Source organism: Narcine bancroftii, chromosome 2 (genome assembly GCF_036971445.1).
Source record: "Narcine bancroftii isolate sNarBan1 chromosome 2, sNarBan1.hap1, whole genome shotgun sequence".
Taxonomy (NCBI): domain Eukaryota; kingdom Metazoa; phylum Chordata; class Chondrichthyes; order Torpediniformes; family Narcinidae; genus Narcine; species Narcine bancroftii.
This window is the reverse complement of record NC_091470.1, coordinates 82542192-82565556: the sequence shown is the minus strand read 5'-3', so window position 1 is coordinate 82565556 and position 23365 is coordinate 82542192. Positions and strand designations below refer to the sequence as shown.

Sequence of the window (23365 nt, the reverse complement as noted above, 5' to 3'; positions counted from 1 at the left end):
TTTACTGTGATTCCAAACCTGTGTGTTTGTTCCTCTGTACCTTCTGGTTGCTTTTATTTGCATCTCACTTTACATGTTGCCAGCTTTCGTTGACTTACGGGGACCAGCTGCTTATAAATAAGAGAGCTTTTGTAGATAAACTTCCTGAAATCATTGGCCGAGACCCTTTCCAACCAGCAGCGAGGAAAACTCGGTGCATTTTGCTTGGCTGAGAATGGCTGGAGCATCACTCCCTGAGCTTGAGGTGAAAGCTTTCCTGGTCCGTGGGGAGAAGTTCATTAAATGGGATGATGTAAGTGACTATGGCTGAGAGTCTGCACCACTTAATATTGTCACTGTAGCCTCAGTTCACATTAAAACAGGCTTTTGCAAGATACAAAAGCTGCAGGTGATGGAATCTTGAGCAATGAAAGCATTGCAGGGGGTCTCAGTGGGTCAGGCAGTATCAACGTTTTGGGTCATCAAGACTAAGATGAAGATAGAAAAGGTGAAACATGTACCAAGGGTGATAAAAGCTAGGGGAAGGACCCTGAGGTGATAGGGCAGAAGGTGTAAGAGGTAGAGAGACCACTAGGAAGGAGGTGGGGGAAACTCTTTGGGCAAACTCTTTCTGCAACATTATATTTGGACCTGCAGTGCAGCGTCGGTTGGCAGAGAAGGGATGGTCAGAACAAGGAACAGTAAACAAGGCACAAAGTAAATAAGTGAAAGGCAGTGAGGTGCATTTCGACCACGGTCTAGTGCGGAGAATTATTGTGTGGAAGGGAGAGTGAGGAACAGGACCATACGCTGGAATGGTAACATCCAGTGAGATCTGTTGTGCAACAGGGTATAGAGACATCAGATGTCAATTTCATTCCCCAAATGCTGTCTGAGTTCCTCCAGCATTTTGTCTTTTTTTTTGGGGAATAGTAAGGCTGGATGAGGAAGGTACAGTATGGTGCCATTTCAATGTGGGATTTGGTGAAGAATGGCATGGTAACAGGGCCTGGGTGAGGTAAATAGTCGCTGTCTTTGTTCCTATGGTGGGGCAATCGAGACAGAGGACATCGCTTCAAGGTGAGAAGGGAAGGGTTTAAAAGGGCACCTTTTTCACACAGACACTAGTAAAAATGGGGAAGTTTGGAAGATTTAAAAGGTGTTTAGACAGGTCCATGGATGGGAAAGGTTTAGAGCAGTGGTTTTCAAACATTTTCTTTCTACTCACCTACCACCTTAAGCAATCCCTATGCCATTGGTGCTCTGTGATTAGTAAGGGATTGCTTAAGGTGGTAGGTGAGTGGGGAAAAAAGGTTGAGAATCACTGGTTTAGAGGGATATGGGCTGAATGTCTGCAAATGGGACTAGCTTGATCAGGATGGAAAAGTTGGGCCAAAGACCCTGTTACCATGTGGTGGAATGCTATGAATTTAAATATAAAAGTGTGGTGATCCGTGGTAAGACAGCGGAAGATGCAATGAATATGAAATGTGATAACGATGGCTTTTATGATTCACCTTTTTGGACGTGGGTGTTACCTGCCCTTGAGAAGATGGTAGAGTGTGACCTTCCAGGACCTCAGCAATCCTGCCGGTGAGCGTCTTTTCAGCATTGGCAGTGAGATCTGGGACAGTGGTGGAGATTAAGGTCAAGGTGGTGAAGTGAATGACTCCCGGTCCATGCACTCAACCACCATCATTGAAAAAACATTTCTCTCCTTTGTCACATCACTCTTTGTGGAATCCTGCTGTGCAAACATAAAACCAGAACCCTCCAGGAACCACTCTGCAGGCCCGGCAACATCTCTGAAGGGAATCCATGAATGCGACGAGTAGATGAATTTGTTTCTGATAAAACTCTGTTCTCTCTCCACAGATACTGCCCGACCTGCTGAGTATTTCTGGTTTTATTTATTTTCTTTTGGTTGCATGCTTTTGATGACAGTATCTATTTTTTGGGGGGTTTGGGTGGGTGGGGATCTTCACAGAATTTGTAAGTTTTGGGTCTTTCTCCTCCCTCTTTTTTATTCATTTCTGTCAACATCATTTTTCTTATTGTTCCCCCCAACTCCCAGAATCACTAATCATTTATTTTAGCTTTGAACATAGAACACAACAGCACAGTACAGTACAGGCCCTTCAGCCCTCAACATTGTGCCGACCCATATATTCCTTCCCAAAAAAAACTACAAAACCCTCCCTACCCAATAACCCTCTATTTTTCTTCCAACCATGTACCTGTCCGAGAGTCTCTTAAATGCCCCCAATATTTCAGCCTCCACCACCATTCCAGGCACCCACAACTCTCTGTGTGTAAAAAAAAAAAAACTTATCCCTGATGTCTCCCCTAAAGTTCCCTCTCTTCACTTTGTACATATGTTCTCTGGTGTTTGCTATTACTTCCTTGGGAAACAGATGCTGGCTGGCGACCATATCTATGCCTCTCATAATCTTGTAGGCACCTATTAAGTCTTGTTTCGTCCTTCTACACTTGAAAGAGAAAAGTCATAGCTCTGCTAATCTTGCCTCATTTGCCAGGTAATATCCTAGTAAATCTCCTCTGTACCCTTTCCATAGCTTCTTCATCCTTCTTATAATGAGGTGACCAGAACTAAACACAATTCTCTAAGTGTGGTCTCACCAGAGATTTGTAGATTTGCAACATGTCCTCTTGCTCTTGAACTCAATCCCCCTATTTATGAAGTCCAGCATTCCATTGGCCTTCTTAACTATTCTATCAACCTGTGCGGCGATCTTGAGGGATGTATGGATTTGGACCACAAGGTCCCTCTGTTCATCCACACTCTTAAGTAACCGACCATTAACCTTGTACTTAGCCTCTGGTTTGTCCTTCCAAAAAGCATCTCACACTTATCTGGATTGAAATCCATCTGCTACTTTTCTGCCCAACTCCACTACCTTTCTATACCCTCTTGTGATCTTCGACATCCTTAATCTCCATCCATAACTCCTCTAATCTTTGTGTCATCTGCAAACTTCCTCCTTCCGCCTCTTCATCCAGGTCACTTATAAAAATCACAAAGAGCAGGGGTCCCAGAACAGATCCCTGTGTTATTGATCTCCAGACAGAATACTTTCCTTCCATTACTACTCAGCTTTCTTACTACAAGCCAATTTTTTTATCCACGCAGCCAAGGTTCCATGGATCCCATGCCTCATGACTTTCTGAACGAGTCCCTCATGGGTGATCTTGTCAAATGCCTTAATAAAATCTATATAGACCACATCTACCACCCTACCTTCATCAATTTCTTTTGTTACCTTCTCAAAAAACTCAGTTAGGGTCATGAGGCATGACCTTCCCTTCATAAAGACATGCTGACTATCCTTGAGTAAACTGTACTCTACAAATGCTCATAGATCCTATCTTTAAGAATTCTCTTCATTAGTTCACACACCACTGACAAAAGACTCACAGGTTTATAATTCCCAAGATTCTCCCTATTACCTTTTTTAAACAAGGGGACTACATTTGCCATTCTCCAATCCTCTGGCACCTCTCCTGAGACCAAAGAAGGACTCAAAGATCATAGCTATCTCTTCTCTCACTTTCAACAGCAACCTGGGTATATCACGAATGGCCTTGGGGACATCAATCTTGATGTTTTTCAGAAGTTCCAACACTTCCTCTTCCTTAATCTCCACATTGTCCAGCACATAGGCCTGTTCTATTCCGACTTCACCCTGATCAATGCCCTTTTCTCTTGTGAATACTGAAGCAAAATATTCATTTAGGATCTCCCCAACCTCCTCTGCCTCCAGGCATGTTGCCTCCTTTATCCTTTAGCAGCCCCACCTTCATTCTCATCATCTTTCACATACATGTCCAATGTCTTGGGGTTCTCCTTAATTCTACATGCCAAGGCCTCCTCATGCCTCTTCGAGCTCTCCTCAGTCCTTTCTTAAGCTCCTTCCTGGTTACAGTATACTTCTCACGAACCTCTCCTGCTTCCTATATCTAATGTATGCTTCCTTCTTCCACTTAACTGATGCCTCACCTGCTTCATCAATCATGGTTCCCTTTTCCTACCATCTTTTCCCTGTCCCAGTGGGACAAACCTCTCCTGAACCCAGCATAAGTGGTCCCTCGACTTCCTCGACATTACATCTGTGCTTTTCCCCCATGAACATCTGTTTCCAATTTGCTCTTGCTAGTTCCTGCCCTAGTGGAATCGAAAGCTCAGAAACTCTCATCAACAACAATATTTAGGGTTCGCAAAATGAACTGGCTAACACTGAGCCAATGGCGTGCACTTGTGCCCTCAGGACACAGGAACTGGGTTGCCGGTGGTTATGCGCATGGATTCACAAGGACACTTCCTGTATTGGACCTATCAGAACAAGGTAAGGGGGAAACTCCTTATAAACAGTGCGGGATTTGAACCTTGGTCCCGATCGCTGGCGCTGTAACGACGTTGTGCTAACCACTAGCCAACCGTGTCACCCTTTGTCCATTCAAAGGGGAAGAAGCTTTTTTGTAACTTTGAGTGTGTGTCTTTAGGCTCCTGTATCTCCTTCCTGAGGAAAGAGCATGGCCTGGGTGGTGAGGGTCCTTGATGCTAGAAGCTGCTTTCTTGAGGCACCACCTCTTAGAGATGTCATTCATGGAGGGAAGACCAGTGTCCACGATGGTATTGGCTGAGTTTACAAACCTCTGTAGCCTATTCCAGTGCATTGGATGGGGGTTCATTGCCTGGAATTTTGTCCTCCATTTCCCACCCTAAACCACTCTAATTAAAAAAAAAATGAAATAATGCACCTACATTTCTGAGAAAATAATCATGATCCCTATTATGTTTCTCTGTAGCAGATGGACCACTTAGCATTAACGGATATCCGTGACACAAGAATTGGGAAGTATGCCAGAGTCCCCAAGGTAAGATGGATTCATGGCCCGGGGTGGTGTACAAAGGCACAGCCAGACAGAATGGGCAACAACCTGACACCTACACAAAGTGGAGGGCCGGGAATGAGAAGAACTGGGATACTGCATTCAGAAAATTCCTTATAGTGACCTAGAATCGAAATGAAAGAAATTCAGGTTGCTCATAGTCACCCAACACATTGCAGAAAGCAGATTGGCTATGAGTGTGTGGAAAAAGGCTTAAGGATCCTTGTCACGGTTCATCCCCAGTAGCAGCGTGACAGAGGACTCTCTGATTTATGGGCTATTCCCAGGGGATGAACACAGTGTCGACATCCAGAACTGCTGGAAGAGGTCAGCTTGGTGAAAGATGCACTTTGATCTGCTTCAAATCTGTTGGTCTTTCAGCACACGGAGGTGTGGATGAGGGAATGCTGCCAACCGGCACATTCCAGGCTGCAGGAGTTCGTGCTGAGGGACGCACTGAGGCTTGGTGCAGCCAAAGGAGTTGGGAAGGACCAGAGTCCAGAGTCCTCCCGTTACTGGGGACACTGAGGGGTTGAGACTGAGGGGGAAGTCCCTCAAACAAAAGGGGGAGTAATGACAAAGTGCCACAGTGGTGGGTAATGGTACTAAAAATAAATTAATGTCACAATGGACAGAGATGGAATTATAAGAATATGAAACTGAGGCTGGAAGAGACTTCCACGGTTTTCCTTTGTAAATAATTTATTGTGAATAAGATAAATTTTTGGTTTAAAAAAAGTCAAGGGGATGGTGAACCCTGTTTACATGTTTGGTAATGGCAAGGGGGCGGTGAACCCATTTACATGTATGGTAATGGTGCGCGGGTTGGTGAACCCCATTTACATGTACATTAATGACAAGGGGGCAGTAAACACGTTTACATGTATGGTAATGGAGAGGGGGGTGGTGAACCCCATTTACACATTTGGTAACAGCGAGGGGGATGGTGAACCTGTATCCAGGTAGGAAATGACCAGTATCCAGTGGCAACTGACCCATGTCCAGGGGAAATGACCTGTGTCTAGGTGGGAAGTGGTCTGTGTCCAGGTGGGAAGTGACCTGTGTCCAGGTGGGAGCTGACCCATGTTCAGGAGTGAATTAACCCATGTCCAGCAGGGAATTGACCTGACTCAGGGGAGAATTGACCCGTGTCCAGGAGGGAACTGACCCAAGTCCGTGGGGAATTGACTTGTGTCCAGGAAGGAACTGACCTGTGTCGAGGGAGAACTGACCCAGAATCTGGGGAAGTAAGAAGTATAATGAACTGCTCTGAAGTGGTTGGTTCTGGAGTGCTGAGGTTGTCACTGCCAGAATCAAGCCCAACCATTGGCTACTGCTGACCTCTGATGATCTTGCTTGACCCCTGGCACCATTCCAATCCCAGAACATCATCGAGGTTGATTCCCAGCCCAGAATGGAGTTTGGACGACATGTTCCTTATGCTTGTTCACATCCCGATCCTTTCCTGCCACAGAACCCTAAAATTCGGGAGATTTTCCACGTGGAGAATCCTGACTCAAATTTCTACACCAAGAGTCTGACCGTGGTCTCTGGCCCCGAGTTTTCCAGCCTGGCATTCAACAATTTTGTTGCTTTCAAGACAAACGTGGTGAAGGTAGGTGGATGGCACTGGGCAGGAGAATAATGCCCACTGTCCCTCACACCACACAGGTCAACCCCTTCCCAGGAGAAGGTGGGGGCAAAGATCATCTCCAACTGACCAACTTCTGACAGTGAAGGCGGGGATGGGTGAGAGGCTGGAGGATAGACGGGGTACGGGTGATGGAGAGGATGGGGTTGGTGAGGGTGTGATGGAGGGGGTGTGGCGATGGAGAGAATGGGGTTGGTGAGGGTGTGATGGAGGGGGTGTGGCAATGGAGGGAGGGTGAAGGTTTGGGTTGATGATGGGGTGAGGAAGGTGAGGGGCTGTGGGTAGTGGTGATACAGGTGGGTGGGCATGGAGCTGGTGTGTGAAAGGATTGCTGAGTGGGTATGATTGAAGAGAGCAAGGGGTATTAGCGAGGGATCAGAGTGATGGTGGGGTGAGTGAGGAGTCAGAGTGATGGTGAGGGTGAGTGAGGGGTTGGAGTGATGGTGGGGGGGGTGAGCTACCATGTCCCATTCACAAGGGAGGAAGCTGCTTCCCTGCTAGATCTGTGATGTTGGAAAGTGGACACAAAACCTCCTTCACATTGCACTGGTTTGACTGGGTTGGTGTGGGTCAGGGTCGAGTGGGTTGCAGAACTACCGTTTGACCAGTTCGGGGTAGATGGTTGCAGAACCACCTGTTTGACTGGGTTGGTGTGGGTTGGGGTAGAGGGGTTCAGAACCACTGGTTTGACAGGGTTGGTGTGGGTCAAGGTGGAGGGGTTCAGAACCACTGGTTTAACAGGGTTGGTGTGGGTCAAGGTGGAGGGGTTCAGAATCACTGGTTTGACCAAGTTGGTGTGGGTCAGGGTGGAGGGTTGCAGAAACAACGATGTTTTCTGCAGCTCGATCTGTTCTTTCTCATTCTATTTAGGACTGGGCAGAAGAAATCCTGAAAATTGCCACCCATCCTCTGACCCACAATGCATCAAGATTATTCACGATCAACAAAATGTGAGTGTGCCTCGATAACCCCTGAAAATCCTTTTCGGAAGGAACAGCAATACTTTTCCTACTCGGTACGATGTGGGACATGGAGGGAATCTTTCAGGTTGTGGTGTGCCCCTGGCCTCGTCCCTCTTTGGTGATGGAGGAGGTGGGCTTAGTGGTGCTAGCAGGGTTGCCTGGGTGCACTATGTGGGTGGCTCACACTGCTGCCCCTATTCACTGGTGGTGGGTGGGATGGGGCTACAACTGGCTATTAGTCCTGGATGATGTTGAACTCCTCAGGAGGTGTTCGGGTCGCACACGTTCAGGTCAGTGCAGAGCATTGGTCACCTTCTGATATACCCAGCAGAGGGTGGAGGGACCTTGGACTGTCAGGAGGGGAGTCACTCAACACAGGATCCCAGATCTCTCATGTAGCCCCAGAACCTGTGTGGCTGATTGACATGAGAGTCAGATTAATGGTGACGCAGGAATATTAATGATTGGGGAGCAGCGAAGTGTGACATTGAATGAGAAGGAATAAAACAACAATGACTTCCCAATCACAGCAATGGCTCCAACACTGCCTTTAATGTCCAGCCACAACCATGGCCCAATCACAACTGCTTGCCCCTCTCACCTTTATCCACTCCCTTCTCCCCACAGCCCAGTTCTGGTCTGAATCCCAGAAGCTGTTCCCCATTGGACGCATGCCACAGTGCACCAAGGAAAGCAGGCCAAATGGATATCCCAGGTCCCCCTTCATCCCCATTTTTGGCTGCAACTCCATTCCTACTCTTTGAAAAACTTTCAACAACATTTTCTAAGGAAAGGAATGCAGCTTGTCACTCCCGACCAATTTTGAAATGCAAGTCAAGTTTCTGATGTGGTTGCTAAGGAATCAAGCCTCAGATGAATAGATGATTTAATGATGTCATTTTACTGTGCAGGTACACCAAGATAAAATTATTTGTGAATGAAGAGAGAAGAATTCCAGTTAAAAAGTATGGTGACTATTGAAAAAAGAGAAACTTTTTAAATATCTGCAAATATATTAAATATTAGAACATGATACAGTACAAAACAGTTCAGGCCCTTCAGCCCATGATATTGTGCTAATCCATATAAACCTAATCACATCAATCTAACCCTCCTCTATCTCACTGCCCACAACCCTCCCATGTCCCTTGCTAAGAACCTTTTGAATCTTCACCACCACTCCCAGCAATGTCAGGTACAAACCACTCTCTGTGTAAAAACAAAACATACCTCTGACATGTCTCCTCCACTCACCTCAGCCACATGTCCTCTGGTGCTAGCTATTGTCACCCTAGGAAAAAGAAGCTCGTTGTCCACCCTTTCTATGTACCTCATAACCTTGTACATTTCCACTCAGTTGTGTCATTATCCAAGGTAGCATCCTAGTAAATCTCTGCACACATCCAGACAGTATCCTACTAAATCTCTGCAATCTTTCTAAAGCTTCCACATCCTTCTGATAAAGAGGCGACCAGATCTTGAACACCTGTATAGTTTGAGCAGAGTTTCATAAAGCTGCAACCTCACAGCTCTTGAACTCTCTCTCCTGACTAATGAAGGCCAGCACTCCAAATGTCTTCCTGCCTCTTCTGTGCCCAACTCTGCATCCTGTCTCAATCCCACTGCAACTTACGAGAATCTTTGACCCGATCCACAACACCTACAACCTTCCCACCCCTCCACTTCTTCATCCAACTTATTTTTAAAAATCACATGGAGGGGTCCCAGAACAGATCCCTGCACAATACCACTGGTCACTGACCTTCAGGCAGATTATGTTCCATCTACTACCGTCCTCTGTCTTCTGTGGGCTGGTCAATTCTGAATCCACACACCCAGGTTCCATGGATCCCATGCTCTGATTTTCTGGATGAGCCGACCATGTCCAATCCATTTACACGCATCCACTTTACCTTCATCAATTTGTTTTGTTACCTCCTCCAAAAAAAATTCAACTAGGCTTGTGCCCTCATAAAGCCATGTTGACTATTGCTAATAAGACCAGAGTTCTCCAAAACTTCTAGATCCTGTCCCTAACAATTCTCTCCAATAGTTTTCCTACCACTGATGTGAGACTTACTTGTCTATAATTCCCAGGATTCTCCCTATTACCATCTTTGAACAAGCCACTTTCCATTCTCCAATCTTTCGGTTCTGCTCCTGTGGCCAGAGAGGACGCAAAGGTTGTCACCAATATTCCCAGCAATCTCTTCCCTTGCTTCCTGTCATAACCTGAGGAAAATCCCATTCATCTCCGGGGACTTTAAGTGAATATTCCCATTGAAGGGATATTTGAATTTGCAAACACATTTGTAACTAATAAAACAAATATTATACCTGAATAATTCAACTCAGCCTGGATATCCAGATAATTCCACTCTGATACCTGAATAATTCAATTTAATCACAATACCCCCATAATTCAACTCAACACATTCTCAATTTTAAGTTTATTGTCATTTTATACCGGGTCCAGTCAAAAGGGTTAATTTCACAAGCTGTCCAGCAAGTGAACTTTAACATGTACTGTACTTAGCAGTTCAAAAGAGATGAACAAGAGCACATTACAGAGTATAGTGCTAGAGTCTATAGTATGAGATCAGTATTGGGAGATCATTCAGGAGCTTGATGGCTGCAGAGGAGAATCTGTCTTTGAACCTTGATTTCATTCTTGAGCCTCCTCCCTGAAGGAAAAGTGGGTGTGTCAGGGTGGGATGGGTCCTTTAATATGTTGGCTGCCTTTCCTAAGCAGTGGGAGGGGCAGTTGGAGGGCAAGGAGGTTAAGGAGGTTGGTGTGATGTTCTGAGGTCCATTCACCACCTTCTGCAGCTCCTTCTTGTCCTGGACAGAGCAGATCCCCTACCACACAGTGAGCTTTCTACAACGCACCTGTGGAAATTGTTGAGGGATATGGGGGACATCCCAAATTTCATTTGGCTTCAAAAGCAGCAGAAGTGTGGTTAGTCTGGATCACTGGAAATGCTTCCACCAAAAACTTCAATAATTCAACAGAACTCTGATATTCCAATAATTCAACACAATAGTGGATTTTTAAAAGAATACCAGGACAATCAATGGTCAACTTCTGTAATTGACATAGAGCTGGAGTTAGCATATTCATTGACAAAAACAGGAAATAATCAGCAGATCAGACCACTTTGGTGTGGTGATACGACCTGTGGGGAGGGGGGGGGACGATCTCTGTACCTGCAGGAAGGCCACCTAAAGGGCTGACTCCACCTGGCTGACTCTACCTGAATTTAAACCTGAGCCGGCCCTTCCTGAGCCAGTCACACGGGGAGACACCAAGGCTTGAACTGGTATTCAAACTTTTACTGGAATAAAGCCCGTTGAACAGTCTTTTGAGTTTGTGCTTGCTTGCTGGTTCCTCAGCGCACTACAAGTGGAAAGATAAACAGAGTCAATATTTGAAGTCAGAGACCCTTCAGTAAGGTCTCTCTGTTTTAGCATGTTTTTTTGAATCTGTCTACAGTATTTACCAGATGTTTCCAGCTGACAGGAAGCGAGTGGAGGCTGCATTGACTGCCTGTAATCTTCCGAGTCGGAAGGTGAGTGAATTGTTTGGGTGCATTGGCTTGATTCCAATACTGAGGTGGGTCTGCTTCTTGCTATGATGAAGGGTGAGAGAGATGCAGGGAGAATTATGCTGTGTGGTCAGGCTGATGGAATTTCCCCTCAGAATGGGAAATGATGGGAATTTAGTCCTGAGGGAAGGGACCTAGTCACTGACACATAACTACTACAAATATGCATGGTGTTTGCAGGAAATCCTGTCACTGTGCTTAATCAGGATCTTCTGGTGATGTTGACCAGAGGGAAGGAAGTCACAATCAGTTAGGATGACATCTGTTGCTTCAGGACCATTGACAGAAACATCCACAGAAGTGTAGATTGGCCAATTCAACTCCCAAGGGTCTTAGACATGCAATGTGGATGGATCCTGGTCAATTCGTGAGGAGACATTTGAAGCCATTTCCCTAAAGACAGAAGTAGTGAGATAATGTCAATGCCAGATTGTTTAAGTGCTAGAATCTTTATTTGGGAATGTGGGGAAGAGTGTGGCGTCAATTTGCAAGGGGTTCTTGGCAAATCCTCCTCTTACATGCTTCACAAATATTCTACTTTCTTGCATCTTTCACTTTTTGACTTTGTGTAACACTTTTGTGTTGTGATTGCACTACCCACCATAGTTAAGTATGAGTTGACATTCCCGGATAGCACATGAAGCAAAGCTTCTCACTGTATCTCTTTACATATGCCAATAAACAATTGGATTCAGTCTATCAATGGAACCCTTGATGCTGCTCAGAAAGGCAAGTGATTGGAGGAGGGAAAGGAGAATGGATATTAGCAAGAGGGAGCAAAAGGACATCTCAGGCAGTCACAGGACAGAAAGGATGAGACGAGATACTGCTGAGCTCAGCAAGATGTATAAGGCAGCAATAGGATTGGTGTAGATATTAAACCCAGAAGTGGGTTTTATATCTCTGACAATCCTGTCCACCCATGGGGTGACTCCCCATGTTTTGACCAACTAATTACCTTAATTGCTGATTGATGGTTCCTCTTCATTATTCACATTTTTCTAATTTCCAGTATCATTCTGAATGTGTAACCTATTTTCTGCTTAACAGTTGTCTTGGGTAAACTTATACCTCTCATTTTGTTCATTTTAGATTGGTCACAGTGTTTTAGCTACCGAAAGAAAATAGACACACACACCGAGAGCAGTTCAGTTTATACAAATGTTTATTACTAATTCAAAAGCTGATTTCACACTACAATATGCAAGCCCTTCCCAACTATACTTATCAACGCTTGGACTGGTCCCAACTGCCGAAGCGAGGCAACAACTGCACACTTGTAGTAGGTTGTCAGGGCGCTGGTAGCAGCTTCTCCACCTCCCCCGACCGGGACGTTGCTCGGACTCTGGCTGTTCTTCCTTCTTGACAAGGGGTGTTCCCACCCCTCGGAGAGTCTAAACTTCAGCAGCAGGACCACAGACTTTTATACCCCAAAAACAATTAATCATGCACCCACTCCCTCTAACATTTGTCAGACAAAATCAAAGCTGAGCATACTATTCTACAATTTAGAAGATTAATTATTATGGAGCAGGATGCTATGATATCCTGGTTTATCTCGTAGATACAAGGACTCATTAAAACTTCTTGAGCAAGACAGGTTGTGACCAATACGTCAATTTCAGAGTGTCGTATTTGACAACTGCTTTCCCTGGGCCTCACGGTGGAATTCCATTTCAAAGTGTATCTTCAGATAAGTTCCCATGGCTGAGTTTAATTACATCTGCTAGTTCTGAAAGTAAGGTGACCTGCGTGTGGACCCAGTGTCGTCAGTTCCACATAAGCAAAAAGCATCTGAGTACATGGTTTTAATCCTCCATTACATTCCACCCCTTGGTCACAATCTGTCATTTGCGAGGCCTAACCAGTATTTGAGTACAGAGGGAGCGAAAAAAGAGAAATCAAAACAACAATTACAAAGATAAGCAATGACGCGAGCAACCAACGGAGGATAGTGTGGCCCACTCCCCCAAATGTAGCAGTTAGCCATGAGAAAGGATTCCAACCAAGGCTCAAATTATCCTTGTTGGCCACAATACCCAGATACTGGAGCTCACGAACAGATTTTGAAACATGCTGAACAATAACATATTTATATAAGCTGCACTTGAGGCTGGTGACCGAGGACTTCCTTGGTGTAATGCATCGGACCGTGTTTCCCACGGGGAACTCCCTTGGAACCTCCTCGACATTACAAATCCAATTGCTGGCATCAAAGCAGCTGTTAAGCCAGATCACCAGGAGTGTAAAATGGAGAACCTGGAACAAAGAAGCCTGACACATGTCACTCACGATACCATAAGCGTTCAGTGTTTAAACATACTAAATCATCCTGTCCCTCAATAGCTACCCACTGAGTGTTACCCTGGGCAGGTGTCACTATTTCCCCTTTTACAGGAGGGCCACTACCTGGTGGTGCCACCCATACCTTTTGTCCAACATTCTCTTGTTCGGGGATGGGGGGCAATGACTGTTTTTCCTCTGGAATAGGCTGTAATTCAGGAGCGTGAAGAAGTCAGTGGAAAGGTGTACCTCCTTTTAAAGGGCGATGATTCAAATTGTCGACTGCCTGCTGCAGCACATGGTACCATCCCTTCAGGGTCCCCAGTGGTGTTAACAAACGAATTTGTTCCTTCAATAAGCCGTTCATCCGTTCAACTAAACCTGCAGCCTGTGGGTAATAAGGAATATGATGAACCCATAGGATACCGTTGTCATTTGCCCAATCACAGATTGTCTTCCCGGAGAAGTGGGAACCATTATCAGACTGAATTTCCTCTGGTACATCATAACGAGAAAGTAGATGGTTTAGTCCTTGAATAGTGCTAGCTTGGTCAGCTGTCTTGGTGGGAAAAGTAAAGACCAAGCCCGAAAAGGTGTCAACCATTACCAGAACGTAACGCTTACCCATACATTCTGGCAGGGGACCGATATAGTCAATTTGCCAGACTGCAGCAGAGCGAGCTCCCCTACTTATTCGGCCATGCGGACCAGGCGGAACGGTGCGGGACTTTGCTAGCTGGCAGGCTGGGCATGTACGTACGACCTCGCGGACATCATCCTGATGGACGGGTAAGGCATGGGTACGGGCCCACATAGCTGATCCCTTCTCCCCCAGGTGGCCACTCTGTTCATGCGCCCATCGAGCCAGGGGAACAGTATCGGTGCGACTGATCGTGGCAAGCTGATCTGCCACCGCATTATGTTGGGCCATGTTTGTCATTGCAGTAGTATGGGCGTCAACGTGGTATACAGTTATCTCCCGATGGTGGGAGGCATCCCACAACAGCTGCCACAGTTGTTTGCCCCATACAGGACGGTCATGTATCAGCCAGTCATTCTGCTGCCAATCAGACATCCATACCACAAGTCCATTGGCCACAGCCCAGGAATCGGTATACAGGCGGAGAGGGTGATCATGGGGGTCTAGTGGTAGGGTGACCGCCTTCAACTCGGCATACTGGCTAGAGCCACCATCCCCTTCCTCCGATAAGTGAGTTCCTGACTTGGGGTGGTATGCTACTGCCTTCCACTTCTGCTTTCCTTGCATCCACCGGCTGCTACCATCAGTAAACCAGGCATCCTCTTGTTCAGCTGGAGTGAGTGAATCATATGGTTTACCCCATTGAACTGGTGAAAGGGGTAAAGGAGGGGGCAGGGCGGGTTCAATGTCCTCACGAAGAGACGGAAGTTCAGCCACCTGTTCGTGTATGTGGCTCACCCCTTCAGGCCCACTGGTGGCGCGACTCTGAATGTACCATTTCCATTTAACAATAGAAGACTGCTGAGCCCGTCCAATCTTTAAATTAGCATCATTAGCCAGGACCCAGTTCATTATGGGGAGCACAGGTCGCAACTGAATACCTGCATCGCCCGTCATTCTTTCCGTCTCCAGCAGGGCCCAGTAACAGGCTAGTAGCTGTTGTTCAAAAGCAGAATAACGAGTGGCAGCCTCGGGCATAGTTCGTGACCAGAATCCCAGCGGGACTCGGCGACCCTCTTGTTTCTGCCAGAGGCTCCAGGATGCCACCCGATCAGTGACGGAGACCTGTAACTCAGAGGGGGTATTTGGGATGCGGGGGGAGATGGGCAGGGCCTGAAGAATAGCCTGCTTGGCGGACTGGAATGCCCTCTCCTGATCGTCACCCCATACAAAGTCTGTTTTCTTTCGGGTAACCTTATACAGGGGGCGTAAAAGCAATGCCAAGTGTGGAATATGACGTCGCCAGTATCCCAATAACCCCAGGAAACGCTGGGTCTCCTTTTTATTCGCAGGCCTGGCTAGGACTGCGATCTTATTGCGAACCTTATCAGGAACCACCTGTTCTCCAGCATGCCACTGAATCCCAAGGAAAATAACCGTCTGGGACGGGCCCTGTATCTTGGTGGGGTTAATGGCCCACCCCCTCTGCATCAGGGCACCTTGGACATTCTCCATACCTTCTCGTACCATCTCTTCTGAGGCGCCTTGGATCATCACATCATCAATATAGTGGTGGATCGAGAGGGAGGGCGGCACTGGTACTGCCTCCAAATCACGAGCAATTAGGCCGTGGCAAATAGTGGGAGAGTGTACGTAGCCCTGAGGGAGGCGGGTGAAGGTATACTGGCGCCCCTTCCAGGTAAAGGCGAACTGATCCTGTGAGACTTCGTCTATAAGAATACTGAAGAAGGCGTTAGCGAGATCAATGACAGCATACCATGTTCCTGAGTTCCCAGTAGCAATGTTTTCAATAAGGGTAACAATGTCCGGAACTGCCGAAGCAAGTGGTGGGGCATGTTTATTTAAAAAACGATAATCAACCGTCATTCTCCAGGAGCCGTCCGGCTTCTGGACAGGCCAAACAGGGCTATTGAAGGGCGACGTTGCAGGCCTCACTACCCCTTCTTCTTTCAAAGCATCAATGGTGGCGGTAATCTCCTCCTGCCCTCCAGGGAGGCGATATTGCGGAATGCATACAGGTTTTGAGGGGGGTGGCACCACCACGGGATCCCACTTGGCCTGACCCACCACTAATCTTTTTGTAATAGTCCGAATTCCGAATGCAAACCCCCCTTGGCTAGTATTAAGGGCTGTACCGGCCAACATATTAATACCCAGAATACACTCGTCAGTGGCAGCTACCAACGCATGTAACCATATGGGGGAAGGGCCATCACCCACCGTGGCACGGACTTTTATTTCCTTTGCCAGGGTGATTGCCCCTCCCATTCCTTCTATTCGAAATGTGGGTCCGTTCCAGAGGTCAGGGTTACCAGGAATCACCGAGTGCTCTGCACCGGTGTCAACCAAAGCCAAGTATTGGCGATCATTACCCCCACCCCAGTGAATTGTTAATGGTATGTAGGGCCGCGGATCCCCGTGTGTGCGCCGTGTCTCGATGGAATAGACACGGGAATCCTGCCCACACCTTCAGGCTTCAGAAGGGTTCGAGGGTTTCCAGGACCACATGCTATTGTTATCCTTAAGAGCCTGTTTAACCCATTGTTGTACCTCATCACGGGTGACTTGGGCAGGAGAAGCTGACTCGATAGAAGCAGCAGTGGGAGCAGAAGGCACAGCTGGGCCGGGAGGACCCAGCATCTGGGGATGATGTTCCCCTGCCTTCCTCTTATAAAGGGCATACAGGACTGCAGTAGGTTTCCCATCAATATCACTTTTAGGTACGCCTAACTTTAACAAAGTTAGAAAAAGCTCTTTTCTGGTCAGTCCATTATTAACAGCAGCCCCTCTCCTTTCATCCTGTCTGTCTGCTTTAACCTGGGATGTACGTGAGTGGATTTTACCTCCCAACTCCAGTTCTTGGAGTCCAGATAGGGCGTGCACCGCCTCAGATACGAGGTGCCCAATTAGCGGACTAGTTACAGACAGGACCAGTCCCCGTATAGTAGGTTGGGCTGAACGAACCAATCGGGTATGCATTCCAGCTGTGAATAATTCTTCATCAGGGCTCCCCCCATGCATCCACAGCCTCAGGCACCCCGCATACAAAGCAGAGGCCACGGCCTGTTGGCGAATCACTGCTATACCCTCCTCTGGTGTGCCCCAATGGTTCTGCAAATGCAGATCCCAATCTACTGGTGACGGATACACCCGTAACAGGGCTTTTCCTAGAGTAGCAAGTAAATAGTCTACATCTCTCCTTCTGCCACGTAATTCAGCAGTGACTCGAATATCAGTAGTTAATGATCCTAACCCCAACAATTCCTCAGGGGTCAGATATATGCTACCTCCCCCTTGCTCCCAAACCCGCAGAAGCCAGGCCGCCAAAGTTTCTCCTGTCTTTTGCCTAAAACGATCTCCAATGGCGGCCAGCTCTTTTATAGTAAAGTCACGTATTGTTGTTGACTGCTCCCGACCCCTGTTACCACTCTGGCACATGGGAGGCTGCTGAGACCATCCCGTTGAGGGGGGAGCCCACCTAGCATAAGCAGGGGTTTGGGAGCCTTCCCCTGGGTCCGCCTGGGAGATCGGAGCACCGGTCCCTTCAGTTTCTACACTTACATCATCCCCCCTCTCGCCTTCATCTGCTTGGACAGTCCGCTGCCTTACGGGGCGGGCTTGAACAGCGGAGGGAGAGGGGAGTATGCCAGGCACATGCCGGGGGGTATCTGCATTATTACCATTATCATCATACCAGATATTCCCGTCCCAATCATCAGTCACATCAGGATCATTGCCATTCCTTATCATGGCACGAATACGATGTGGATCAGGTTCTACCCCTTGCTTTTCCTTATTCGCACAGAGCTGTTGCCGGAGTTTAATATTACGGCAAATTGTTTGAACATGCTTATCCTCCCATTCTTTGGCTCGATCCTGACTGGTGCTAACAATTTCGCTCATCATCGAGCAGCGCTGTCGCAGAGTCTCTACTTCCTCCTCTAGTTGTTTTCTCTTATGTTCAGACTTCACCTGCTGCTGAACTAATTCAACTTCACGCTGAACGGAGTGGCGTAAGGCTGTGGCCAGCAGCCAAAAACCGTCAGTCAGCGTCCCTCGTTTTTTTGGAAATTTACTTTCTCGGAGGAGAGTGGCAACCCGCTCTCCCAGAGGCACACTTAAGGGTTCTAACCTTTCATCCCAACTGATGGGTGGTCCCAACAAAGACAGGGTATTAGCCAGCATGCCAAACCCATCATCTTTGGAAGTCCATCCCGGAATCAAAAACTGCTCAGGGCTCACCTCTTTCTTTCGGCGGAACATCTTGAGACCAATCCTGCTCGCAGCGCCAATTGTCTTGGGTAAACTTATACCTCTCATTTTGTTCATTTTAGATTGGTCACAGTGTTTTAGCTACCGAAAGAAAATAGACACACACACCGAGAGCAGTTCAGTTTATACAAATGTTTATTACTAATTCAAAAGCTGATTTCACACTACAATATGCAAGCCCTTCCCAACTATACTTATCAACGCTTGGACTGGTCCCAACTGCCGAAGCGAGGCAACAACTGCACACTTGTAGTAGGTTGTCAGGGCGCTGGTAGCAGCTTCTCCACCTCCCCCGACCGGGACGTTGCTCGGACTCTGGCTGTTCTTCCTTCTTGACAAGGGGTGTTCCCACCCCTCGGAGAGTCTAAACTTCAGCAGCAGGACCACAGACTTTTATACCCCAAAAACAATTAATCATGCACCCACTCCCTCTAACATTTGTCAGACAAAATCAAAGCTGAGCATACTATTCTACAATTTAGAAGATTAATTATTATGGAGCAGGATGCTATGATATCCTGGTTTATCTCGTAGATACAAGGACTCATTAAAACTTCTTGAGCAAGACAGGTTGTGACCAATACGTCAATTTCAGAGTGTCGTATTTGACAACTGCTTTCCCTGGGCCTCACGGTGGAATTCCATTTCAAAGTGTATCTTCAGATAAGTTCCCATGGCTGAGTTTAATTACATCTGCTAGTTCTGAAAGTAAGGTGACCTGCGTGTGGACCCAGTGTCGTCAGTTCCACATAAGCAAAAAGCATCTGAGTACATGGTTTTAATCCTCCATTACAACAGTCCATCATGAGATTGAATCCTCCAGTTTTCTACTCTCTGTGTGACCCCATGAAGAACAGTTAAATGAGGCCACTTAGGATTTAGATACAAATATCTCAGATTAAATCTTTTATGGTCAACCCCTCAATCATGGCCCATCTTCTGCTCTACTCACCTTTAATCATTTTAAACACTTCCCAATCTACAAGTATGGAGTTTGTGTAGATTCTCCTTACTTTAGAAAGCAGAAATTGGCCTTGAACACAATGCAGAGGAGGTTCTCTAGGATGATTCTAGAGACAAGGGGTTAGCCTGTGAGGAGAGGTTAAGTCACCTGTGACTATACTTGTTGGAGTTTAGAAGAATGAGAGGGTATCTTATAGAAACATATAAAATTATGCAAGGAATAATTAATATAGAATCAGATAGGTGAGACTAGAACTATGGGTCTCATGATTCAATGGATTAACGACGAGATGAGGAGGAACTGCTTCTCCCTACAGCAATGAATCTGAGAAATCCTCTGCCCGGGACAGCAGTAGAGACTGCCTCGTTAAATGAATTTAAGAATTTATGATGTACCTGTATTTTTTTTTTTTGCAGATCGGGGACTTGGGGGTAATGGGGAACGGAGAGTATGGTGGAGCTGAGCCTATGGCCAGGTCAACTGTGAACCTTTTGGATGGTGGAGCAGGATTAATGGGCCAGATATTCTGCTCCTGATCCTATTTCTTATAAACCCTTTGTAATCTAAAGGCCTCCTTCCTACACCATCCCTTCAGCCATACATTCATCAGACCCAATCCCATATTCTCACTATTTTAAGAGTTTTGCTCCCATTCCTCATTTTACTTACATGCTTCATACCAATGTGAATCAAAACCTCTGGCTAATTTCCTTCACCCATTACAACACCCTGCAATCATCTTGGACATCCTTGTGCCTGGTACAAACACTAATGGTCAGGAACACACCTAGACCTTTGCTCCACTGTGTCTCTATGCACTCTTGACCCTGAAGGTCCCCTTTGATGTCCACAAGTCATCAAAATCACACCAGGTGACCCCCAATGGCTCCTGACAGTTTACTGCAGCAGGTGTCTTTAGTGACAAGAGAAACACAGGATCTGCACTCACCCAAAAGACTTGGGCTGGTTGTTGTCTGGTGCCTGCCCCCAATGTGCATTCCTCCATCTGGCAGTTGCCTATGTTACGCTCTCTGATACCTCAATATTGCACACAGCACCCTAGCCCAGACATAGCTTCCTGTTTTTGACAAATGTCTCCTGAATCTTACCCTGTAGGGTGTTCTGGGCAAGGACAGATCCACAATTAGCTGATTAGTGATTGGCTAATGTAAGAACCAGGTTTGATGGATGCAGAAACCTTCTCCTGGTTCAATATTTCTTAGAATTCCATACACCAGTCAAGGCTATAGATAATGTGCATGGTTTGGGATGAGAGTAGATACAAAAAAAGAGATGGTCATCGTTATAATAATGACCAGTGAGGGTCCAGACTATTTCTTGCCTCCTGTGCCATCTGCCAATCATAAGGAACGTGAGCACGAGATTGTGCACAACTATGAAGTGCAACTTTGTTAAATGATGCATGTTTCCCTCTTGTTCTCATCTAGACTGACCTGATCAATCCAGATGATTTCACAGAAGTGGTCTTCAGGCAGTTCATTACACAGTTGTGTCCACGGCCTGAGATTGACCAGATCTTTGAATTAATGTAAGATCCTTTATTAACTGTGAACCCTGCCCCTCCTGACTCTGTGTGAATCAAAAATCAATCCTGAACTGTAAATGCCTTGGTCTGGTCTGCACAGACACAGGGACAGACTGGGCTCCAGAGGGTAGTGTTTTTGTTCCATGATCTCAGTAAGATCGACCAAACAAGCAACCAAACAATCCTTGTACCCACTAATCTTGGGGCACAGAATTCCCCTTTGGTTGGGAGGTAAACAAGCCCACTGATGAGATTGTTGGAGCTCGGTGTGCTCATCTGCCTCCAACTTTGGGGCAAATTACTGGCATGTAACCTGTGTGAAACAGATGAGCATGTGTGTTGAGCTAGACGTAGGCAGTATAGGTAATCAAACCTGGGCTTTAGCAGCGGGAAGTTCTTTCCAGTCCATGCTCATCAATAACCTGCAGGTTTGTAGAAGAGTAGTTGGTAGGAGAGGAGTTTGGAGAGAAGAGCCCAGCCTGGTTGCTAAAGTTTCGGAGCTTTCAGTAAGTGCCTTGGGTAATGCACTTCCAGCCACATCCTGTGGGCCACAGGCATGGTGGCTTTGGCAGCTGTGCCACAAGGATAGCAGAACTGACTGAACTGGTGATGCAGGGAGTTAGTCTTCACAGCTGTGTGTGTGTGTGTGTGTGTGTGTGTGTGTGTGTGTGTGTGTGTGTGTGTGTGTGTGTGTGTGTGTGTGTGTGTGTGTGTGTGTGTGTGTGTACATGTGCGTATATTATGGGAAAGTGTGTGCATGTATATATTGTGGGAGTTGATTGAACACAGAGGCTCAGTCCTTATGAGATAAAGATAACATATATTTGAACAGTGAAAGGAAAATGAAAACTGAGATTTGTTCATACATGGTCACCTGAGGGAAATGTATCAATGTGGGTTAATGAATTTTGTCGAAGGGAGTTGGAATGAACAGCTGCAATGGGTACTATTATTTACCATTTATATTCATGACTGGAGTCAGGTGCCATGAGAGGTGGAGGGTCATGTAGTGAAGAGGATTATTGGCCAATAAAATGGGGTGTAGATAAATTGAGTGACTGGGCAAAACTTGGCGAATGGAACTCAGTGTGGGAAAGAGTGAGGTTATGTTACTGGGAAGGAGGTATCAAAAGGTGAATTGTTTATCTAAATAGAGAGAGTGGGAGGGATCTGCACGAGTCACTAAAAGTTGCCATGCTGGGTACTGCAAGTGATTAAGAAGGGAATGGCATATTGGTCTTTTTGTTTGGGGTTGGATTTTAAAAATAGAGTAATTTTATAATTGCACAAGGATTTGGAGAGACCACTCTTGGAATACTCTTCACAGTTTTTGTTCCCTTATTTAAGAACTGAAGGCAGATTAAGAGATTAACCTGGCTAATTCCTGCAGTGAGATGGTCATCTTCCAGAAACTGGATCTATATTGTTTGGAAAAAAGATTGGCATGGATGTGATGGGATGAGGGACCTGTTTCTTTGATGCTAATGGGGAAGGGGGGGGGGGTGGTGTGATCTTACTGAAATGTTAGGGAGCATGACAAGTGGGAGAGTCTTGAACAAGGGGCACAATTCCAAGGTAAGAGCTAGCATTCAGTTCAAAAGGACTAGAATATAAAAGCAACGATGTTACAAGGAATTGGTCAGACCACAGCTGGAGTATTGCGAGCAGTTTTACTTCCAATATCTGGCATTGGAGAAGTTTACAGAATAATCCTGGGGATGAGAGGGTTGATGTATGAAGAATATTTGATGGTTCTGGGCCTGAACTCACTGGAGTTTAGAAGGATGAGGGGGATCTCATTGAAAAATATTGAATGTTAAAAAGGCCTGGATAGAACAATCCCACGGGCTGATAGAGAAGTACGAGCCAAACAGAGCGAATATAAATTTGGGGTGGCACAGTTAGCATAGTGGTTAACACAATACTGTTACAACGCCAGCGACTGGGGTTCGAATCCCACGCCGTCTGTAAGGAGTTCTCTCCATGTCTGCGTGGGTTTTCTCCAGAGGCTCTGATTTCCTCCTATTGTTCAAAAACGTACCAGGGGTTGTAGTTCAATTGGGTATAATTGGGCGGCACGGGCTTGTGGGCCAAAGGGGCCTGTTACCATGCTGTAGGTCTAAATTTAAATTTAGAGTGAACATGGAGAAGATGTTTCCAGTAGTGGGAGAATTCAGGACCATTGGGTGCAGCTTCAGAATAGAAGGACGTCCCTTTGAACAGAGAAATTTCTTCAGCCAGAGGGTGATGAATCTGTGGAATTCATTCTCATAGGAGGCTGTGGAAGTCAAGTTGTTGGGTATTTTTAATGCAGGTCGATCAGTTCTTGATTCATAAGGATGCAAAAGGTTATGGGGAGAAGGCAGGAGAATGGGGTTAAGAAGAAGATTACATCAGCCATGACTTGAATGTTCGAACAGACTCAATGAGGTGAATGGCCTAATTCTTATGGTCTTCTGGATAAACAGAAGCGTATTTGTCTGATGAACAAATGAGCTTAAGAGCCCGATGGTTAACCCTGATCCTTCATT

General features: G+C 46.3%; 1 protein-coding gene across 1 annotated transcript in view; it reads left to right on the top strand.

The window, feature by feature from the left end:
- The first annotated feature begins 214 nt into the window (after nt 1–214).
- Nucleotides 215–23365, top strand: part of LOC138752888 (1-phosphatidylinositol 4,5-bisphosphate phosphodiesterase beta-2-like) — a 129164-nt gene continuing 106013 nt past the window's right edge. Inside the window, exons 1-8 of the mRNA XM_069915499.1 lie at nt 215–292; nt 4266–4343; nt 4807–4875; nt 6365–6505; nt 7412–7491; nt 8415–8468; nt 10997–11072; nt 20737–20837. Of these exons, the coding sequence (XP_069771600.1) occupies nt 215–292; nt 4266–4343; nt 4807–4875; nt 6365–6505; nt 7412–7491; nt 8415–8468; nt 10997–11072; nt 20737–20837 (677 nt within the window). The remainder of the gene's footprint in view (nt 293–4265; nt 4344–4806; nt 4876–6364; nt 6506–7411; nt 7492–8414; nt 8469–10996; nt 11073–20736; nt 20838–23365) is intronic.